A 23,558-nucleotide genomic window follows, 5' to 3' on the forward strand; every position below is an offset into this window, starting at 1 on the left:
TTTGCCATTATCATCTGTGTTCCCTTGTCTGTAATAAAACGATTTGATCTTTCGAAACCTGGATTCGCTTCCAGTTTGATTTTTGCAGAAGGGTGGTTATCCTAATTTTTACTATACCAGTTTGTTGCCTTGGAATTAATTGTGATACTGATTAAGAATAGTTTTACTTTAGAATTTGTTCAGCAAAAAAACTCTAGCTATAATTTGTTCAGATAATGTATACATTGTTCATTCAGATATCTTTAAAAGTGAGCAAGAACTGCCTAAGAAAATCATATGAAAATTGAATGGATTTTTGTTAGTCCTACATATATAATTATTTCTCCCATATGAGTACTTTCTAAGAGTAAAACTGTTATGCTGTAATCATATGGACATGTTATCACTTGTGCTTTCTAATTCACATGATTCCTATAGTGTATTAATAAAAATTGAGAAGTTTTACATTTATTTCTATTGCTAAAATGTCACATACTTAACTTTAACACTATTAATTGCATGTAGGGTTCTGAAACTTTCAAGCTTGTTTATTGTTCAACCTAAACCTTTTTCTGCATACTCTTTTTATATGTTCAATTTTTTAAATAAAAATTAAATATATTACTTTGCAATGGTAACTTTGTTTTGTTTCTTTGCTGACCCCAGAGGATCACAAATTGTCGGGTGAGTACACCTATTAGAACACTATCTGATCCTTTTGGAATTTGAAAATCCTTGCAATATATGCTGTTAGGTAAAACTTCTTCAATGGATTTTAAAATTGATTCTATTTCAGTAAAATTATTTGACATATGATTTATAATAGAATATTCCTATGGTGAGCATGTGAAAAATTACATAAAAAGCTGGGTTACTTTGCACATACTTATATGGAAAGAGAGTGAATCCTTTTTTCCAATATGAAGACTGTGTTTTAGACTTAAACACGTAGAAATGACTAGTATAGATATATCACTTGATACTACCTAGAATTATTAAAATAATATTATTGTCTAATGTTGTTTTATTTCTACCTTGTAACATAATCACTGTTGCAGATCACAGCTCTTCACTTGTGTTCTAGTTGTCAATAATCTTCCAAGAGTCAGACAACTATGCTTGAAAATTAATTAACACATGTTAACTCCACATTATTTTTAAACCTTTAATAGACAAAGCTAACTACTATACCAGTTTTTTAGTCTTTATTTAATGTCAAGTGATCTTTCAGGGACCATTTTATATGTGTACAGGAACAGGATAAAGAGGGAAAGCACAGTTGAAAGCACTAGGGAGAAGAGAGGAGGAGAAAAAAATGAAGCAAATAAATATTCGATTTTACGTTATTAGAATTTTGGCATTTCAGTGGAAGCCATATTTGGCCTTTAATGATTGTGTGGGTAAACTCATGCTTTCTATTATATTGAAATACAGCTAGAGTTTTATTTATTAAAAAAAAATCGGTCTGTATAACAATAAGGTGACCACCTTAGAAATGCAAAAAAACTTGCACTCATGCTCCTCAAAGCAAAACTGTGATTAAACGTAACCAACCACAAGGCACCTCCACAACTGCCCCCTTCAACAGCCATTGTGTTCGGACTCTAAATACTACCATATAAATAGGGTAAACACCTATTTGTTAGCATGTTTTGCCAGCCCATCTTTGTATTCTGCATCTTTTAGTTATTTGTCACTGAATGTACACTTTCTGATGCAAACTTTTTCCCCCCCAGGGTGTAGTAGGTAGGATCAGTCACACCAGGGGTAGGGAACCTTTTTAAGGTTGGAGGCAACTGTCCCACAGAAAAATCAGAGGGCCGCACACAAGTGAGAAGCAAAAAACAACAACAAAAAAGGAAAAACATACTCTCCACATTTTCCTCGTACACTAGAGCCAGGGGGCCCCAGGCTATTAGATTTTGTGTGCTCCACCCCTTCAGAGAGAAAGAGAGCTGGAGTACAGCACAGGCTCTGCAATCCCGAGATTTGGGGGCTGGATCTAGGCAAGCTGGGGGGACGCATCCAGCCCCTAGACCTTAGGTTCCCCACCGCTGAGTTACACCACATCACCTTGATCTTCCATTATTTAATATGCGTCTTGTGTCTTCTCACTGTCACATGACACTCACAAGTGCTCTCTCTCAGGGCCCTTACATCTTATTGGATGGAGAGCTTCAGTTTTCAACAGTTTTCATCTGTTATCTCTTCACCTGCAGAAGTAGGAACTTTGAAGCATCTTTAATTAGATCAGAAACTTTTAACATTAGTTATCCCAGTTTGTTGTGGTGATTATGCAAATCTTTAGACACACACAAAGTTAAAAGGTAGATTACATTACTTTTCTGGCAACTGACAAATCCATTAAAACAAATAGAATAAAACAGCCACACCAGTCAGATATTGGACAGAAGTTAATCCTGTGTACTAGCCACAGTGTTTGAACAGTTCATTATTTTCTGTGTTGCCAGCATATTTGTAATAGTATAGGAAAAAAACTTGACATGTTTATATTTGCTGGGTGGGTATAATGAACAGTGATTACCTATCAAACTTCCATTCATCCTTTCTTTGTGATATCTATTGTGGAGCAAGCAAAGATGATGCAAATAAAAATGCTCAAGTCTATCAACAGGGAATTGTTTTGTTGCAGGCTATTCTGACCACAGCTTTTATGCAAGAAGCCATCTTGGCTGGAACCATTTTGCAGCAGCAAGTGCTCAATAAGATAACAGGAGCTTTGTTCAGAGGATGCAATTATTGTGATATTCTATGTTAGCTAACATAATTCACTTTAAAAATAGTTGGTGTTTGATTTGGGAATTATACTTCAGGGCTGGTTGTACCCTTGAACTTTAACTGAGCTGGGGCAAAGGATTCTTTCTAAAAGTATGGGGAGGAAGCATAAGGCCTCTTCCCTTCCAGTTCTCTTTAAAAGTGAAGGAAACAGCAAGGAGTCCTCAAACAGGATTAATTAAAGCTTGGGACAAGGTTGACTTCCATTATCTTTAATGGATGCATAATTAATTTAGCTTAATTTTGAGTCATTGCAAGTGCAAGCTGAATATGTAAATGTGTAAATGTATATTGCCTTGACTTCAGTTTCCAGGTGTGTGTGTGGTATTTTGTTTTTGTTTTTTTGTTTTTTGTTTTTTAAACACTGGCCATTGAATGGCACTATCTCCAGCAGCTACCAGTGCTTCCCACTACTTCAATAATCATCTCCAGTTTTCACCACTTCAATGAAGTTAAGCATTCAGATTTGGTATGAAATGGAGAGGATTTGGGGGGACTCACCAGGGATCTAGTATTGAGAAAGTAATACATTAGTATTAATAGAAGTCACTGATGACCAACTTGAAGAAAATTGAAATTTCTAGTAGAGCTGTTCATAGCAGGTTGTGGAGGTCTTTATTAGAGCTCATTGAAATGGGAGTCAAGGTGTTGATGTTAAGTCAACATTTTCCTGCATACTGCAGGAAGAAAGCCAAGCCCCAGGAATATGGTTTATATAGCCTGCACTTTATACACCCTCACTGTTACTAAATATAAACCCTGTTGCAGTAGGGATGCAGGTTAAGTATTTGCTTTGGACTAGAAAGGCACACCTGCAAATCATACAAAGATAGACAGAGGAGGAGTTCAAAGGAAGGAACTGTAGTCTGCTGGGAGCAGTACTGAGAGAGAAACTGGCTGTTGTATTTTCTGGCTCTAAAGAGAGTTTGGCAACCATCAGAGTCTCTGTCCTTGAGGAAGGGAGGACACAGATTCCCCAAGCTAAGAAGGGGAATGAAACCAAGACTTGTTCTGGATATCACATGAGCTGTGAAGGAGATGGAGGCCTTGGAAGTATCACACTGTGATATTTCCAAGGCCTCCTGATGTAAGAGAGGCCAACAAACTGCCCATGTGTTTTCTTTTCTTTCTTTTCATTCATACTTTGATTTAACCTAGTTTTGCTGACACACCACCTTTATTTGCTTGACCTTGGGCCCTGAGAGAGGAATAAACAGCCAGAAAGTCTTATACAAAGGATTGAGCTTTTACTCACTAGGGAAACATACCTTCTGTGCCTGCTCTGGTGGGTCTAATTAGACCAACGTGCTTGTGGTCCCCGCATGGCTCCTGAAGGGTGTGAACTGCCGAGGACAGATTCATGACTATGATGCATTTGAGCATTATCTGGCAATAATTCATTCTGTGCAGGTCTGCTTTCTTTCCAGCATCTGTGTGTCAGCCTCCCCTAGTGTTAATCTGATTCCAGCACACTGCTGGACATGACTGATCTCCACATATGATGGTTATGAGGGGAAGAGAGGGTGATTCTTTGTTCTACCAGACATTGGGAACCACAGTCTGATTCTTTACCTTATTTATAAGATGCTCTGTCCTAATCAGCTTCCAGTTCATGTTTATTGAATGATTACATGCACTGAGTACCTGCTAAATTGCAACAACAAGAACTTTACAATTTATTCTATTTACTTGGTCCATAGGTTACTGAAAGGAAGGTGAGAAAACTCACATAGTCCAGCCAATCAGATAGTGAGGCTACCTATATAACTCCCTTGCCCTTCTTGTCAGGCCAGAGCAGATGAACTCTACTGCCCTGAGGAAGCAGGAAACAAGGACTCAGCTTCCCCCACTGTGAGCTGCCTGCCTTCCAAAGGCAGGACCCAACACCCTCCTCAAGGAAAAAATTAAAAAGGAAATTCATGGGACATTAGATATCCCCATGTGACTCTACCATCTGTCACAGTGACTTTGTATCACTAGTTGCTGGTCTGGGTTAAAAGCAATATGCTAAAGGAGAAAGGATTTATATTCTAGAACTAGCCAATTAGCCCGTCATAAAACAGCCAACAATAAAAGGGAACAGGCAACAGCACCCCCCAGAGGGAACAGCCAGCATTTTGGCGTTAGACTCACAGACACTGGGCTACTATATATATATATATATATATATATATATATATATATATATATATGATATGATATGATGATGATTCTCCTGTACCAGACTATACTGGAAATGAGTATGAAAGTGATGGCATACTGTAGCATGATTTAAGATAGTGGATTTTACAGTATAAACAGTACAAAGACATTAACTGTTCATGTGATTATTTTTAAATGTACAGTTTGCTTGGCAGAGCAATTGAAAATTTCACATGGTAATTATTTTCACTCTGCAGATATTCAGTTACATTTTAAGCTAGTTTTTCTAATATTAAAGTTGTTTTCTTTATTTGTGAGTAGCAGCAATATTACTGAGAAGTCATAATTTAAGACACCATTGGAAAAGAAGCTCAATGAGTGATGATAAAAATGTATGCTCTTGTTCTAATAGTGCTGCAGTCATTTAAGGAGTAAATTTCTTTTTCTGACTTGTAAATCAGTTTGAGGGTGTTCTAAGACAGCGGTTCTCACCTACCCGTCCACGCCCATTGCTAAGCAGCAGACCTCTGACTGCCAGGCTGCAGCAGCTCTAGGGGCTGGGGCTGGGGCACATGGCTCCTGCTGCACCTGTTGGGAGAAGTGTTTTCTGCACCGCCTCTCAGCCAGCCATCACTGGGCAGGGGCGGGGTCTCTTCCCAGACACAGAAGAACGCTTTGCTGCATGGCAGGAGAGCTGCATGGAGCCTAGCACAGCAGCCTTAGAGCAGCTGTGACCCGAGAAGCAATGGTCTGCTGGGAGGCTGTGCTGGGCTACATGGAGTGGGGGGGTAGGCAAGCATTGGGGGTTCAGGGGCAGGGCTAGTGCTGGGGAGCTCTGGCACTGGGGTGCTTTGGAGGCAAAGCTAATGCTGAGGTGCTCTGGGGTTGGGGCTAGTACTAGGAAGTTCTATGGGGTCGGGAGGCTCTAAGAGGTGGAGGCCTAACACTGGGGGGGGGCTCTAGGGTGGGGAGCTGATACGGGGGAGTTATAGGGGCAGGGATGGTGGGGGGATTATGGGAGCAGGGCTGGCACTGGGGGGCTCTGAGGATGGGGCTAATATTGGGGACTGGCATTGGAGAGGGCTCTAGGGAGTTGGGTGTAGTGGGACTTGGGAAACAGGAGACTGGCACTGGAGTGTGTGGTGGTGGTGGTGAGGCTCTAGGGGGTGGGGGCTGGCATTGAGGCATTTAGGATATGGGCTGGCACTGGGTGCAGGGGACTCTGGGGTCAGTGGTTGGCACTGGGGGGTAGTGGAGGGGTGGGAGGATCTAGGGAGTTAGGGTGGCTATGAGGGTTGGAGCTTTTGGCGGACCAGTAATATTTTATTTGCATATTCATTGTTTGCACAATGAATAGGCAAATAAAATGTTGCCGGTCTGCCTGAAGTTTGTAAATGGGTTTGTCAGTCTGCGGTATAAAACAGGTTGGGAACCACTGCTCTAAGATTTGTAGCAATAGAAAAATTAATTTGGCTATTCTGAATTATTCATTTCTAGAACACATTTTGTATTATATTTGTTTAAAATATTACAGAATTGTTTTAAATTCTAATCTACCAGCAGGTACATTTGTTCTAGTCATGTGATTCATTTGGCAATCTTTATTGCTACTTTTTCATATTAATATGCAAGATTGTATTTCACACATACATGTTCATTATGCACACCTCCATTGGGGTGATTTTTAATTAGAATAATGTTGTATTCATAGTAAATGAATAGCAGCATTGCTCATAGGTAAAGTACAGATCAGATTTTATCAATATGCGGGGACATCAGGTTTGTAGAATTTTTGGTGGTTCCCAGAACAGGTCCAAGTCCCTCCCTCCCCTGCACCTGCCTAAGGGTTTTGGGAGGGTAGGGGTATGGGCTCTGGGAGGGAATTTGGATGGTGGGAGAGGGCTTGGGTGTGCAGGCTCTGGGGTGTGGCAGACAGCAGGTATGCAGGCTACAGGAGGGAGATTTGGGGCAGGAGGAGGTGCAAGTGGTGAAGGGGGTGCAGGTGTGTTGCTTACCTGGGGTGGTTCCTGTAAGTGATCTGCACTCCCTTCCCCCCCTTTGGCAGCAGCTTCTAGGCAGGAGGCTGAGGGATCTCAGCACACTGCTGCCCGCAGGCACTGCCCCCACAGGGCTGTGGCTGCAGGGGTGGAGGCAGTGCTCAGAAACACACACATCATGTCCAGGGGCTATAGCAATGTGCCAGCAGCCATTCAGCAGTGGCATGAAGTGAGCAGGAAACTACTTTAGCCCCACTTTGCTGTCAGTGAGGGCCTTTGGCCCTTTTAAATCACCCGGGGGTGTTACCCGCACAAATTTCTCTATCCCTTCCACACTGTAGGGACACACACCTTTACCCAGTTCCTAGGGCTCATGCTGAAACCCTGTGAATTTACACACCCATCCTTACCCATTCCTAGGGCTCAGGGTATAACTTCCTGCAGGTTGGCAGGATCTTTAGCCACTGAAAGAGCCTCACACAGTATTATCCTTATCCTCTATTTATTGACAATTCCCAAACAAGCAGAATACACATGCTAAGCACACAGTGTCATGCTCACCAATCCTGAAAAAGGCAGGCATACTTCCCCTGTTGACCAGGCAATATCAGTCTCTCTGGTCTTAGTCTGTGTCTCAGAGGTGAGTTTTTCTTTCCAGGTCTTCCCCCTTCTCCTGGTCTTCTTCCAGCCTTTTCTTCCTTCTGTTACTTCTGATCTTCTTCTTCCTGATCTCCTTCTTGGACTTGGACCCCAGTTTATATAATGAAACCTGAGTCTTGCTTAGCTATACCTTAACCAATTATTTTAGTATAATTTTACTAACCAATCATACCCCACCACCTTAATTGATTTACACCTAGCAAAATTAGTTATACAAGACAGAAACAGTTACAAACCAGAGATTACACAGTCAACAATAGGACAGTGTCATAGAATGAGGATTCCACAATATTCTCTATTGATAAGCAGTTTCTTGCCAGACAGAATGGTGTTACTTAAGTTTTCTTTACCCATCTTGGAATCTGTTTTTTTATCTGGTGATAGTGGGGGAGCTATCAGGGCAAAGTCCCCTCCTCACAGCCTGGTGTGACACTTTTCAATATGGTTTAGATAGATGTGAGCATGTGACTCCAGGCCTTACAGTAATGGCTGCTACTCTTCAGTCTGGCTGCAGAAGGCGGCTTTGGTTCAGGCCTAGGATAGGCCTTTCAACATGGCTACAGAAAAGCCATATTGTTACAGGGGCAATAGGCAGGACTGGAGCTGTATCAGTAGAGGTGAATGGGGGCAGCAGGCAGTGCTAGAGCAGAGCCCCAGTCCCAAACTTTGATAGAGCCAGGCTCTTAGGCCTGGAATATTCCTGGTGCTTGGGTAAACGATAGAATGCATTTTTAGTGGCATTCTTCCCTGTACCCCCCTTCCCCTTACCACCGTGGTCACCAACCAGTAGATCGCGATCTACCGGTAGATCTCGGAGGCTCTAAGAGTAGCTCTTGAGCCCTCTCTGAACTGCGCACCTGCACGCAGTACATTTACATTAGATTTCCTCATTTGAGGAGCAGCTACTCACGGAGCAACAGCACAGGTGAGTAGCTGCGAGGAATGGTGGGAATATTTTTTTTAAAGTAGCAGTATAAGGATTGGGGATAGCAAGTGATGGAGAGGAGGAGAATAGAGAGGGTGGAGCTTGAAGGAAGGGGCGGGGCGGTAGATCTTGGCTTGGTCTGTCATTTAAAAAGTGATCTTGGGTGTAAAGAGGTTGGAGACCACTGCCTTACCATAATCACAGTGTTAAGTAAAAGGGAGTGTGTCATTTGTTCTCTTGAACTCAGCTCCTGCAATAGGGCATAGAAATCTGTGGAGGAAAGAATCTAAATTCTTTTGATGTGTTTCAATTATTCTGTAGCTCTAGGTCAGAAAGCTGGTGGCCTAAACAACACCTGTCTTTGTTAGTCTGTTTAATTAAAGGAGATTGCAATAGACACAGAATTAAAATTACAAGATACGTAATGTAAAATAAAAAGCAGCTACTACTGAGTAATTTGTGTATGTCCTAAGAGACTTTAACTTGAACATAACATCCTTGGACTTGTGACTTTTCTATGGACATTTACAACTTCTTTCATTTTTTTTTTTAATTGACTCAGATTTTAGTTTTTTCAAATCCTGTTTATCATGATGCATAACAAATACGTACGTAATTTTTTATTTAAAAAAATTTTAAGTTTGGGATTTTGTTTTGTAATTTCTAATCAGTCACTGGTAAAGTAATTCAGAAGTGTTTTAAACGTAGTAGTTTCTATTTATACATGCAGGTTTTTTTAAGTTTATTTTTTGTGGTTAGTGTTGTTCACTGTTCTCCCCCCCCTCCCCCCATTTCATCCTAATTAAGGGTATGTCTAGACTACATGCCTCTGTTGCCAGAGGCATGTAGATTAGGCTACCAGACATAGGAAAATGAAGCTGCGATTTAAATAATCGCTGCTTCATTTAAATTTACATGGCTGCTGCGCTGAGCCGACAGTCTGGACGCACAGGTGTCGACATCAAAGGTATTTGTCGACCACCCAGGTATGCCTCCTGGGATGAGGTATACCTGGGTGGTCGACAAATACCTTTGATGTCGCCACCCGTGCGTCCAGACTATCGCGCTGAGCTGACCAACAGCTGATCAGCTGTTGGTCGGCTCAGCGCGGCAGCCATGTAAATTTAAATTAAGCGGCGATTATTTAAATCGCCGCTTCGTTTTCCTATGTCTGGTAGCCTAATCTACATGCCTCTGGCGACAGAGGCATGTAGTCTAGACGTACCCTAAGTGAGACTTACAACCATTCTATGCATATAGTTGTCAAAATGTTTAGATTTGTTTACTTCAAGTATCCTTGACGCATTATTTTTGGAATGTCTTGACCTTCAAGGGTTATGTTTCCTATTAATTTATTCACGTGTTTCTAGTTTGCTTTCTATCCTTAATATTATGATGTGGTGGTAGGTGAGTCATAGTCAAATTGCGTGGTTCTGTACAGACCTCAGGATTATATCTTAATATGAATTTTAAATATGGGCAGTGTATAGTGCATGGTAACAATTCAGTGAATAAACAGTAAAAAGTAAAACCATCCTCAATTATATTGGTTGGAGAAGTACAAGTTGTTTTCATAGCACTGAGCAGAAATGTGCCATTTGACTTTATCGCAAGTGCCAGTTCTGCTGTAAGAAAATAATAGAAATCTACATTTCAGACTACTTGACCTCCAACTTTGTGTAGGTATAGAGATCAGTCAGAGGGTAGAATGTTGCCTGCTGATTCATCAATACCATTTTGTGCAGCACTTTTGGATTCTTTGGGCCTGAGGTAATGTACTAATCAGATACGAGCTGCCTTTATCTTGAGATATATCTGAGGACTAAGTGGAATGACAGAAGGACTTTTCATCTTAAAGTATTAAGTTCTTTCTTCAATTTTAGATTTTAAATCATAGTTTACTATATATTTGATAGAATCATAGAATAATAGGACTGGAAGGGACCTCGAGAGGTCGAGTCCAGCCCCCCGCCCTCAAGCCAGGAACAAGCTCCGTCTACACCATCCCTGACAGATGTCTATCTAACCTGTTCTTAAATATCTTCAGAGACGGAGATTCCACCACCTCCCTTGGCAATTTATTCCAATATTTGACCACCCTGACAGTTAGGAATTTTTTCCTAATGTAGAACCTAAACTTCCCCTGCTGCACTTTAAGCCCATTACTCCTTGTCCTGTCCGCAGAAACCAAGAGGAACAAATTTTCTCCTTCCTCCTTGTGACACCCTTTTAGATATTTGAAAACCGCTATCATGTCCCCCCTTAATCTTCTTTTTTCCAAACTAAACAAGCCCAGTTCATGAAGCCTGGCTTCATAAGTCATGTTCTCTAAACCTTTAATCATTCTTGTCGCTCTTCTCTGTACCGTTTCCAATTTCTCCACATCTTTCTTGAAATGTGGCGCCCAGAACTGGACACAGTACTCCAGCTGAGGCCTAACTAGTGCAGAGTAGAGCGGCAGAATGACTTCACGAGTTTTGCTTACAACACACCTGTTGATACAACCTAGAATCATATTTGCTTTTTTGGCAACAGCATCACACTGTTGACTCATATTCAACTTGTGGTCCACTATGACCCCTAGATCCCTTTCTGCCATGCTCCTTCCTAGACAGTCGCTTCCCATCTTGTATGTATGGAACTGATTGTTCCTTCCTAAGTGGAGCACTTTGCATTTCTCTTTATTAAACCTCATCCTGTTTACCTCTGACCATTTCTCTAACTTGCTAAGGTCATTTTGAATTATGTCCCTATCTTCCAAAGAAGTTGCAACCCCACCCAGTTTGGTATCATCTGCAAACTTAATAAGCGTACTCTCTATCCCAATATCTACATCATTGATGAAGATATTGAACAGTACGGGTCCCAAAACAGACCCTTGAGGAACTCCACTTGTTATCCCTTTCCAGCAGGATTTAGCACCGTTAACAACAACTCTCTGACTACGGTTATTCAGCCAATTATGCACCCACCTTATCGTGGCCCTATCTAAGTTATATTTGCCTAGTTTATCAATAAGAATATCATGCGAGACCATATCAAATGCCTTACTAAAGTCTAGGTATATGACATCCACCGCTTCTCCCTTATCCACAAGGAGTTTGTGTGTCTGTTAGGGATATTGACATGTACTTGCATACATGGTTAATCCATAAGCCTCAGCTCGTTGGTTAATCCTCATGGTTACACCCACCCCTGCCTCTATATCAGAGGCAGCAGCGGGAGGGAGGAGGGGTGCGAACCGGTGCATGTGGGGAGCCAGCTTTTAAGCCAGCTCCCACAGAGCAGCATGCCCCTCTCCCTCCATTGTCTTCCGCAGAGGCAGCAGGAGAGGGGACAGGCGGGAGCCGGTGCTTGTGTGGAGCTGACTTAAAAGCAGGCTCTTGGCAAGCACCGACTCCCATGGAGCTGCCTCTGCCTCCTGCCCCCCTTCTGTCACCTCCCCGGCTGCTGCCTGGGCAGGTGAGAGATGGTACGTGTGGGGAGGCAGGTCCCCATGCATGCCAGCTCCAGTGGAGTCACCTGCCTCCTCCTCGTACTGCTTCCCACAAAGAGAGCAGTGTAGGAGGACAGGCAGAAGCCAGTGCTTGGGGGGGCCAGCTGCCAACCCGTGCTGCTGCCTCTCGTGGAGAGGCAGCAGTGCGGGGGAGGAGCAGGTGGAAGTTGGTAAATGTGAGAAGCTGACTTTCAGGCCTGCTCCCGTGGGGCTACCTGACCCCTTCCCCCCCCCCCCCCGCCGTATCGGAGGCAGCAGTGCGGAGTGGGTGGGAGGCAGACAGGAGCCGTCTCCCAATGAGGACCAGTTCCCGCCTGTCCCCTTGCATGTAAATGTGTAATTGCTGAAATTTTCAGCAGTTACATGTTTACAAAAATAAATATTTAACATCCCTACCATTTGTCTGTGTGGCTGTCCCGCCACATGTGCATCAGCTTGTTCAATAACTACTCCTAAATAATAAAAGCTAGAACCACCAAATTTGGTATGCAGCTTCCTTATATCATAACTTAAAACAAGTTCAGAGTTTGCTTGTGCCAGGACATTGGGATGTGTGTGGAATGGAATTTTTTCATCATACGGAAAGGGAGAGCTGTGATACTCCCAAATGACCACAGGGGTCCAACAAGCATGGGGGACAGCTATATTCCTGTATGACCATGGGGGGCAGCAAGCGAACTAGCACTGATCAGCAGCTGCTGTGTGGGCTGCATGGCCTCTGACACCCTGGCCTAGCCTGGGCAAACAGCAGCCTGTCCATATGGGCTGGCCACCACCACTACTACCTCCAGGCTGACTGCTGCTGCTGCCCCACCCCTTCCAGCCGGCCTGTGCTGCTGGCTCTGCTAGTGGCAGACCAGGCTGGCCCCCAGCATCTCCTGCCCTGCTCTCCCTCACATCTCCCAACCTTCTTTTCCAATTACTCACCCTTTTCCCCCCATCCCTTGCTCTGAGCACCACCCCCTCCTTTGGCTTCTCCATCTCCCAACTGCCCCTTGCCCTGAGTCCCTTTTCACTCCCCACCCTAACTCCAGCTCCCTGCACACCTCTGAACCTTCTCTCCCTGAGCCCCCCAGACCTCCAGCCCCTGCTCTGAGGGACAAGAGCAATACCAAGTAAATCTACTAATTTATTTTAAACTAGAAACTAATATGATAGATCATCCATCACTGTGTCTCTTTTTAGGAAAATGGCTGCTAGGCAACTCTGCAAATGTCAGTTGTAGCTAAACATTTTATATCTTATGTATCACAGTGGACAAGTGGAAGTACTTCTTACCATTTGAACTTTTGTTTGCCTGCTCAGAATGGGTCAGTTATACTTCTTAGTGCCTCTTTTGCCCTATTTGTTATAGGGATGTTAGCATATAGTCATGTAAATGATTAATCCATAAGCCTGATACAGAGGCAGCAACATGACATGGCAGGGGGCTCCCTGGGAGTGGGGCCAGAAGCTCACTGGCAGCCGGCCCTGCCCCAAGCGACCATCGAATAATGTTGTAACGTCTAAGATTTTTGTGTGGTTATACAATTATTAAATTAAACGACATCTGACATCCCTAATTTGTTACAGGGACTAAACTTCTTTTTTCTGAAACTCTGTGTGTTAGCAAATTACTGATCAAAGTTCTGAGAATCAGTAAGAAACAGAACTATATTAGTGATTAAAAACTTGACTAATTAAAAAATGAATTGGTTAGTTTTGCATTGAAGTAATCTTTTCTTGAAATAATATACCTGTAATTCATCTATGTGGGCTGTAAAGACTAGGGATATAAGTGACTAATAAGCATAAGCTTATCGGATAGTCGAGTAGTGACTCAACTAGTCATTTTCCCCCATCAGAAAGAGGCAGCAAGGGGGGAGCAGGAGCCAGTGCTGGCAGGGGGGTGGGCAGGGACGTAGTGAGGAAACAGCATGAGCAGGGGCTGAAGCAATGCCTGCTCGCACCGGCTTCCACTGTGGTGTTTCGGCCTTTGAAATGTGCAAAAGCCCCACAGGACTCTAGTACATTTCAAAAGCAGAAGTGCTGCAGGGAGGATGGGGCCAGTGGAAAATCACAGATAAATAAATTCTTTACTTCTGTCTTCACGGCTGAGGATATTGAGGAGCTTTCCAAACCTGAGCCATTCTTTTTAGGTGAAAAATCCTGAGGAATTGTCCCAAATTGAGGTGTCATGAGAGGAGGTTTTGCAACAAATTGGTAAACTTAACAGTAACAAGTCACCGGGACCAGAAGGCATTCACCCAAGAATTCCAAAAGCACTTAAATGGGAAATTGCTGAACTATTAACTGTGGTTTGTAACCTATCCTTTAAATCAGCTTCCGTACCTAATGACTGAAAGATAGCTAATGTGACGCCAATATTTAAAAAGAGCTCTTGAGGCAATCCTGGTAATTACAGACCGGTAAGTCTAACGTCAGTACCCGGCAAATTAGTTGAAACCATAGTAAAGAATACAATTGTCAGACGCATAAATGAAAATAATTTGTTGGTGAAAAGTCAACATGGTTTCTGTAAAGGGAAATCGTGCCTTACTAATCTGCTAGAGTTCTTTGAGGGGGTCAACAAACAAGTGGACAAGGAAGATCCAGTAGATATAGTATACTTAGATTTCCAGAAAGCCTTTGACAAGGTCCCTCACCAAAGGCTTTTAAGCAAAGTAAGTTATCATGGGATAAGAAGGAGGGTCCTTCCGTGGATTGATAACTAGTTAAGACAGGAAACAAAGGGTAGGAATAAATGGTAAATTTTCCAAATGGCAAGAGTTCACTAGTGAGGTTCCCCAAGGATCTGTCCTGGGACTAATCCTGTTCAACTTATTTATAAATGATCTGGAGAAGAGGGTAAACAGTGAAGTGGGAAAATTTGCAGATTCTACTAAAGTGCTCACGATAGTTAAGACCAAAGCAGACAGTGAAGAGCTTCAAAAAGATCTCAGAAAACTAAGTGAGCGGGCAACAAAATGGCAAATGAAATTTAATGTTGATAAATGTAAAGTAATGCGCACTGGAAAAAATAATCCCGACTATATATACAATATAATGGGGACTTATTTAGCTACAACTGCTCAAGAGAGAGTGCTTGGAGTCATTGTGGAAAGTTCTCTGAAAACATCCACTCAGTGTGCAGCTGCAATCAAAAAAGCACTTTTGCCCACTTCTGATGCAGATCCTACTTTAATTTTTAAGATTGGAGATGAGGGGAAAGAGTACATTTCAGTACAGGTTGAGCCTTTCTAGTCCAGCACACCCTGATAGAGCAATACGCATGATCCGGCATGGTTTTAGTTAGCCACATGTCCACTTACCATGGATGTGGCCAAGTTTCTAGTGTTCTGATAATGTTTGTTTACAGCCACCAGTCCAGGGTCTCAGTGTTCTGTGCTTGTATGTAGCTCTAATTTACCCCCTAAATGTCTTCAAAGAGCCCAGTAAACAGTGGAAGTGAAGGATCAGCAGTGGAAATGCTGCTAGAAAATATTGACCTCCAGTGGTTTGGAAAATTCTGTTGTTTGGCACTAGTCAGTTCCTGAGGGTGGTGGACTAGACAGCTTCCACATATTCTAAGAGGTATCAAGCTTTTCCCATAATTTCGAAGAGAAAGACAATGAGACCTACAATGCTCAGTGTTGGAACGGAAAATTAAAGGCTCTTTGAGGAGGAAGGGAATAGTCTCACTGGCATACAAAATTAGGTCAAGGTCATATCTATCATATGGATATAGATACAAAAATTAAATTATGGTGGTTTCAATCAGGATAAGGTGAATTTATTTTCTGACGCAGCACCTTCAGTTGGTAGCATCGAAGTGTTTTTTGAGTAGAACATCCTCCATTTTCTCCAGAGTTGATACATGCCCCCAGTTCCATAAATGCATACTAGTTAATCTCAGTAAGTCCTCAGTTATTTATTAAATGGAAAATATGCCATGTATAGATTTTATGGTTTTAACCTCATAACCACTTGGTCTACACAGAAGCTTTACTGAAGAACTTTTAACTTTAAAACTAAATGGAAGCATAAGTAAATTATTGGGTGTTCATGGTCTACTGGTATTTTAAGCATATGGTGCTTCCATAAATAACAAGAATACATTAATTCTAGCTCTCTTTAGAAGGAAGACACTTCAGTGCCTGAGCTTATGAAATGGTCACTCCTGAAGCAGTGTAATTGTGTTAATGTGCAAAGTTACATTGGTGTGCAATTTCTTTTTAAAATGGTTTTCATTTAATACTGAAGCTTGTGTTGAACATGTAGGTAAACTAGTTCTGAAGAAAACCTCCTAGAATATATGGGTTTCTTGTCCTTTCATCACCTCTTCTAACTGCCTGGGTTAAAATTGTGTAGCACCCAAAGAAATAGAACAGCTGAAGGCTTTTCCAGAATGGAATTATGCAGCTCAAATCTCACAAGTTCAGATTTCTAATAATTTAATGGTGTCTCTTACCCTGTAGGCCAGGCGTGGGCAAAAGGGTCTCTGCAGGCTGGATTCAGCCCACGGAGGCCTTGCTGCTCCCCTGCCTCCAGGCCTTAATTGGCTGGGAGTGGGGGTGTGAGCGAAGCCTCCTCCCACCTTGGGGCAGAGGGGAGAAGGCTTCGGGCACTCCCCTGCCCCCAGGCCTTAATTTGCTTGGGTTGAAAGCATGCAAAGCCTTCTCCTGCCCTGCGAGCAGCACACGCTGCTCACAAGAACCTCATTCTGCTCGCAGGAGCCAGGGGTGGGAGTGGAGGAGGCTTGACACGGTCCCCATTCTCAGGCCAATCAGGCCCTGGGGACGGGGCGGGGGGGGGGAGGGAAGGGGAGAAGCTGCATGAAGCTTCCTTCCTTCTCTCTGCTCTGGCCCTGCGAATAGCCTGTGGCACTTCAGAGTGCCACAGGCCCCTCGCAGGGCGGGAGGAGGCTTTGGGTGCTCCCCAGGCCCTGATTGGCCTGAGGATGGGGAAGCATGGCAAACCTCTTCCAGGGCATGGGTGCCTAGTGGGAAGGGGGGCATAGGGGCTCTCCCACCCCCAGACCAATCATGGTCTGGGGGGTGGGGTAGCCCCGCCCCTTCCTGTTTATGCTCCGCGCTACTTCAACAATTTTTGAAATGGCTTCTGGGAAGAAATTATTGCCCACGCCTGCTGTTGGCATTCAGAAAGTGGATGCTGAAGCAGCCTCTTCATGGGGAATCTGGGTTTCCTGAAGTCAAGGGCTGCTCCAGTTGGGTTAGATAAGCCCCAGCTTGCGGCAGAAGGGAGAAGGAGAACGCTCCAGCCAGGCCTTGGCAGGCAGAGGGCCCTTCTAGCCCAATAGGATTGGAGCACACCCTTCTTCTCCCCCTTTTTAATCAGTTAACTGATTAAACATAATATTTAACTGGTTACCCAATAGAACAGGTTTTTACATCTCTATCTAATGGGTTCAGTATTGGACAATCATGTAAAATCAACTGGATTATAATAAAAATAAAATAAAAATTGTAAATCAGTTGAAACTGACCAAAGTGTTGTGTTTGTATCATAAAAATTTGTGCAGAAAAAAAGCATGAGTATTTTTAAATAATATTCCTATAACAATTTATGGAAATAATTTTGATGTTGATTACTGTGTTTTAATTAAGATTTTGTGATTTCTTTCTTTAGGCTCTGTTTATGAACCACTTAAAAGCATTAACCTTCCAAGACCAGAGGGAGAAAGTCTGTTGGATAAATTGGATCATTATTACAGAATTGGTAAGCAAAGGGAACTCTTTCTGTATTAATTAAAAAAATATTTGAAACGCAACTTGTTAATTCCTCCACTTCCATAAAATTAATATCTATATGAAAAAAGTATAGTGAATTAATTTAGATGTCCTGTATCTTTCTCTCCAAAATATCTCTTTCTACAAATATTTATGGAAATTGTGCAGAGCCATTGCAGCTGTGGGAGAGGTATCTGGATTCTGTTGTTATGGTTAAGTTACGAATCACCTCACTGAATTGATATTAGCTCACAGGCTAGTCATTTAGCTTAATGAAGGGTCAGTATATATTTGTAACTTCTGTCAGGCCAGGCCCTGTTACCTGCATAATGAGTGAATACATAAAAATTGTAACATTGGCCAGGGTATATTCTGGACTGTTGAACATCTGTGTCCTCTCATTTCTTTTTCACTTCTTTGCCAAGAGAGCAACCACTCCTCACCTGCTCATACACAGCTTCAAGCATGCATATTACTCCTAGCTGTACTGCAAAAATGCTACAGCCAGACACCCTTGAATTACACTGCAGAGCAACACCATCATATTCTAAGTCCTCGACTTCACTCCCAAAATGTACATTTTGTTCAGCCCAGTCCCGTCCTGGACAATACAAGCTCATGTATAGTCTGTTATTTTATTAATAGAAAATGATAGGCATACATACTGTGATCTCAAATGGAGTTTCACAAATTCTTCATTTGGAATTAATTTAAATGTCCTGTATCTTTCTCTCCAAAATATCTATTTATACAAATTTATGAAAAAAAAATAAAAAACAAAATTATTAACTGTGATTACAAGTGATGGGGCATAAATATCAGAATTGTTTACAAAAAGTAAAAGGTAAAATGCACATAACACCTAAGTTAACAAGTCAGGTCTTTCAAAGCAAAATTCTTTCACCACATATTTTAGCAGTTTTACTGGTTGAATTAATTTCTGACAGGGTCGTCTCTCCCCAGTCTAATGATGTTTCCTTTATCCTTGAAGTGTTGCGATGTTATGAAAGAGATGGAGAGACCTTTTGGGGGCATTTGTTCCCCTTTCTTAGAAAATCATCTCCAGTTAGATTCAAGACACTGCATGTCTGTGGGGGATGGGACCCCCTCCCCTCCAAGCTCTTTCTTCGCTGGAAATACAGTTTTCTCCCTACCCTTTGTCTCTGAGGAACTGGTTTGTGCTTGCTGTTCTAAATTTTGAACATGTTTCAGCAATGCCATACAGTAGAATTTTATAACTACACACAATTTTGTCACACTTTGGCAACCAGGACAGTAATGATCAGCAAATTATGAGTTTTCAAATTGTACCTCACAAAGCATAGTTTGTACAGTATGTATTATAGTCTTGAAAAAAGGGTGAATATAAGGATAAAATCTGATACAGGAATATGTAAGTACCATAAAACACAGTATATAGTGTTTCTCAGATGCTGCCTCTGATGTTATAAAAAGAAATGTTGCTAAAGTAGTAGAAGCTTCAAAATTTGGGTTGATGGTATTTGGGTTAAAATAAACAATAATTAAAACTAGATGTATCATGCATTCTGAATTCATTTTTTAGCCTTATTTCATTCTCTTGCTCTGAGCTAACAGTGTAAAAATTGGCAGCAAAACTTGGAAATGTTTAAAGATTTCATTAAAAATAACTCCTGATTTTTTTAGGAGGTGAAATTAGTACATACAGCAGAAGTCAAATATGTTGTTCAGGTCAATATATAGTTTTAAACCATCTAGAGTAAGATAGGTTGTTGTTTCTTCTTAGTGGCCTGTAATGTATTTGTTTTCTTTATTTTTAAAAAGCTACATTTCTTATGATTGTTAAATTAAATTGAACCAGCCTGTAAAGAGAGGAACATTTGGGACACATTTTAAGATAGCATCATATCACTTCTGTAATTTTCCTTGGTGGTAATCAGTGATTTTTTTGGACTGAATGAGAACTCAAACTACGTGTACTAAGCAAAGCTTTGAGAATTCAGGGTTTTTTAAATAGATTTTTCTATAGCAAAAAATAAAACTGCCAAAGTCCTTAGCCATTTCCCTAGTTCTTTTCAATGACTAGTTCATTAAGAGATCAGAACACAGTATGGAGTTCAAAAAGCAGGAAAGCTTCTTTTCCTCTTCAGTGTGTGAAGAAAACTGAGATCTAATAGTTCTAAAATCTTGAAGAACGTGTTCTCCCAAAACAGTCACTTCAGTTTACTAACTACAGATAATAGTTCATAGTTCAATGAATTAGTTTTAAATGCAAAATGTGTTTTTGATAAATTTCTTGGTATTTTTGTAGCATCAGTTAAATTTTACTTAGCTGATACAAATATTAAATATTTTATACATTTTTAATTTAATTAGAATTTTCATTAGGGATGTTAACTAGTTGGTAAACTGTTTAACTGAGAAGCAATTGCTCCTCTGTTAACGGTCCCCCTACACCCACCTCCCTGCATGCTTTGCATTTAAAACTTGGACCGGCAGGCTAGCTCAGTCCCAATCTGCTGGTCTGATTTTTAAATGAAGAACATGCAGGGGAACTGCTTGCCATCCTACACTATTGCCTCTGATACAGAGACACCAGTGCAGAGCTGCAGGTGGGAGCCAGTCTGTGTGGGGTGCTGGTTTAAAAACCGGTTCCTGCCTGCTACCTGCACTACTGCCTTTGTCCGGAGGGGCCCTGAGCTTGCCACAGAGGTTACTCCATGGGGTGCCAGAGCAGCCTCTATCTTTAGAGAGCTCAGGGGTCCCCACAGATAGGGCTGCTGCCACCCTGCTGCCTCCAGATATAGAGGCATTAATGCGTAGTAGTAGGGGGCTCTCCAGTTGTGGGGCCAGGAGTCAGGAGTACACTGACTGCCAGCCCTGCCGTGTGGCAGGGGGACATTTTAGTAACCTCTAAGAATTATTGCGGTTACATGATTACTAAAATAAACAATTTCTAACATCCCTAATTTTGAATAAAAATATTAATCTGCATTTAGTAAATGAGAAATTCATCTCTGTAACGAAGTAAAAATTTCTGAATAAAGTTAATTAGGCTTTATAGTTGCATTAAGAATTGGGTATAGCTATAGATTATCCTCCTGAGTAGTAAAAAGAAATTTAGTATAAAGGCCATATTAAGTGACAAATCTACATGTTTTAATGGTTGCCAACTAGTGAGAAATCAGCCTTTCTTTAGGAAAATAATCAAAAATACAAATGCAAAACAAGATGAAAATTGCTGACTTATCAAGTTTTCCTACTAGCTGATTTAAATCAGGATTAAAATTGCGATTTAAATCCCAATTCTAATCCTGATTTAAATCAACCTACTCCACACATCACTTTGGTTTAAATCAATCCACGCTGCACAACACAGTTTTGAACTTTCACTTGAAGTCAATAATATTATGTTTTTGTTAAATGTTGAATTCATTTTGAATAATAATCTGTTCTAATAACTTAAAATAGTTTCTTAAATCTATTTTAATGTAAATATGAAACCCGAGCCGCATACTCAGGGCTAGTCCTTCATGCTGCTTGCCAAGCTGCAGTTATGTTCCAGTTTAAGCGAGCTAGTTAACTGACAGCTATGGCAGGTATATTCCCTTGATTTAGGAATCCCATTTTTGTGCATCTCAGTATACAAGTTATGTACATCTCTAACTGTTTTGTTGTAGTACTGGACAGAATGATGCCAATATTTACTAATACAAATGGCCTTATTGTATTTTTATAACATATGGGACGTAGGTCAGTTTTTAAATGTTGAAGTACTTTTGATTATCCATTTTTCAGGGTCTTGTAAATTTAATTATTTATCTCTTTTTTTCTAGTTAAATATGTGATCCACTTTAGAAAGGTATAATGTTATCAAGAAATAGCTATAAAAATTCCTCGTTTGTTTTTTATAATCAAGTCTTGGTTGTGCAATTCACTGTTTGAAGTTTTAAGTTTAATCATTCATTGGTACAGTACAGTAAACAAAAAAGTTGTCAGCCTGAAAAGGAGAGATGATACTATATTCAACCTTATGATATACCTTGAAACAAAATTTTCTGGTTCATCTACGTATTACTGTTTTGTAGGTTCATTACATTTTTTCTTTCCTATGGAGTGGATGACAGTTCAATTTACTTTTAAGAGTTGGCAATGGCAAATCTGTGCTATTTACCATTCATGTACTTTAGGCTCTATGTATGCTGCAGCCAGTCTTCTGTTTTAGCTGAAAATGTATTGTTGAATTCAATACATTCTGGCATAAGCTATATTGACTGTTTTGCTGCTAGCAAAATGATTTGTCAAATAATACTAAGTCACCGAAGGATATTATGCAGTGTACTAAGTTTTAAATCCAAAATTAAAATGAATCTACAATTTCGATAATTTCTGAAAGATAGTAATTTATAGATGCCGGAATACATGATTGCACATTCTGGAAAAGTACATTTTCTTAAGGAATAAATTATTTTATAAGTGCCATGATCAAAGAAATTAAACCAAATTTTGAAACTTTCAGTTATTCACAAGATTTTTGAATCTTCACAATTCAGTGGGATTAATCATTTAAACATATTAGATATTACTTTATTTTTCTTAAATCCCTTGTTGATGCTTGAATAGAATATTTACATATTTTGTGTGTGTTGGAGTACTCAGAAAAGTTTAAATGAGTTCAGTAGCTGCAGATTCTTTAATTTTACTTTTATGGATATCAGTGTGCGATGGGATAGACCAGGCCCTGGACACCACTGTTGGAGGACTCTGTCCCAGAAAAGGACCATAGAGAAGTTCTCTAGGAAGCTAGAGCAGCTGCAGGAGAAACCAGCCAATCAAAGGCCAGGAAGGCCTATAAGAGGCTTCAGGACCAGAGTCATCTCAGTGAATTCAGAGATGTGAAGAGGTGTTGACTGGGTGAGGGAGTGGCAGCACCATGGGGAGACCTATGGTGAGACTGATGGACTGAGATAAAGCTCAGGAAATTGTCTCCAAGAGGGGGAGCTCTGAATGCACCACTTCCATCCAGAGTGGAGAAGTAGACTCAGAGGGACTCTGAGCTGCTCCATGCTAGAGGTGTACCCCAGAAGGGATTTATGATCAGCCCAGTTTGCGCGCACACCGTGTGAAGGAGGGCTAAATAGCCAGAAAGGCTGGCATACTAAGTGAGTGTGGTCATAAACACTCAGCCAGACAAGGGAGTTCATGGGAGATGAGTGCTGCTTTATTACACAGTGTAACACTTATTTGGTGAAATTTGTAATTTCACATGTTAGTAAGGTTTGTTTGGTTTTTTTGTTTTGTTTTGTTGTTTTTTTTATTTTTTGTATGATGCTAAGCTTTTACACTTCCCGTTTCCTTTTATTTACTAAAATGGGTTGCTATTTCTCTTTTCTGGACTTCTTCCTGGATAGTAGTTACTGAGCACTCTTACCTTGGAAAGAATTCAGAAAGTGATCTCATCACCACTTGCACTCACTTTTTAGAGTGTTCTTTCAGTGCTTTCCTGATACATATGAACTAAGTTCATCAGGTTGCATGTGAGAGAGAAATATGGAAAAAATGAAGCATTTGTGATAAGAATAAAAGGAGTAACTATAGCCACGAGCAAATTGCTTATACAATCCATTATAGTTTCCACTGGACAAAAGGGATTTTTTTTCAACTCTGTCTGTCCCTGAAATCTCTTGGGCACAAATCAAAACACTGTAAACTTTTTATTTAAATGATTTTAAAAATTGTTGTGGGCATGCAAGCAAATGCAAACTATTAAAGTGGCCTTGAATTCAGATCCGTCTCATATAAATAGGCTGTGATATAGCCATAAGCTATTTTTTAATCATAAAAGCTGCCATGAA

The 23,558-nt window shown here is 41.0% G+C and overlaps 1 protein-coding gene across 7 annotated transcripts in view; it reads left to right on the top strand.

The window, feature by feature from the left end:
* The window catches only part of PHKB (phosphorylase kinase regulatory subunit beta), a 238,626-nt gene that overhangs the window by 21,936 nt on the left and 193,132 nt on the right, over window positions 1–23,558 (top strand). For 4 of the 7 annotated variants that reach the window (XM_006121182.4, XM_006121179.4, XM_006121178.4 and 1 more), the window contains 2 exons: window positions 646–663; window positions 17,624–17,713. In XM_006121182.4, coding sequence (XP_006121244.1) covers window positions 646–663; window positions 17,624–17,713 — 108 coding nt within the window. The remainder of the gene's footprint in view (window positions 1–645; window positions 664–17,623; window positions 17,714–23,558) is intronic. The other 3 variants (XM_014572567.3, XM_006121180.4, XM_006121183.4) reach the window with 1 other exon arrangement.

Source organism: Pelodiscus sinensis, chromosome 12, assembly GCF_049634645.1.
Source record: "Pelodiscus sinensis isolate JC-2024 chromosome 12, ASM4963464v1, whole genome shotgun sequence".
NCBI lineage: Eukaryota > Metazoa > Chordata > Testudines > Trionychidae > Pelodiscus > Pelodiscus sinensis.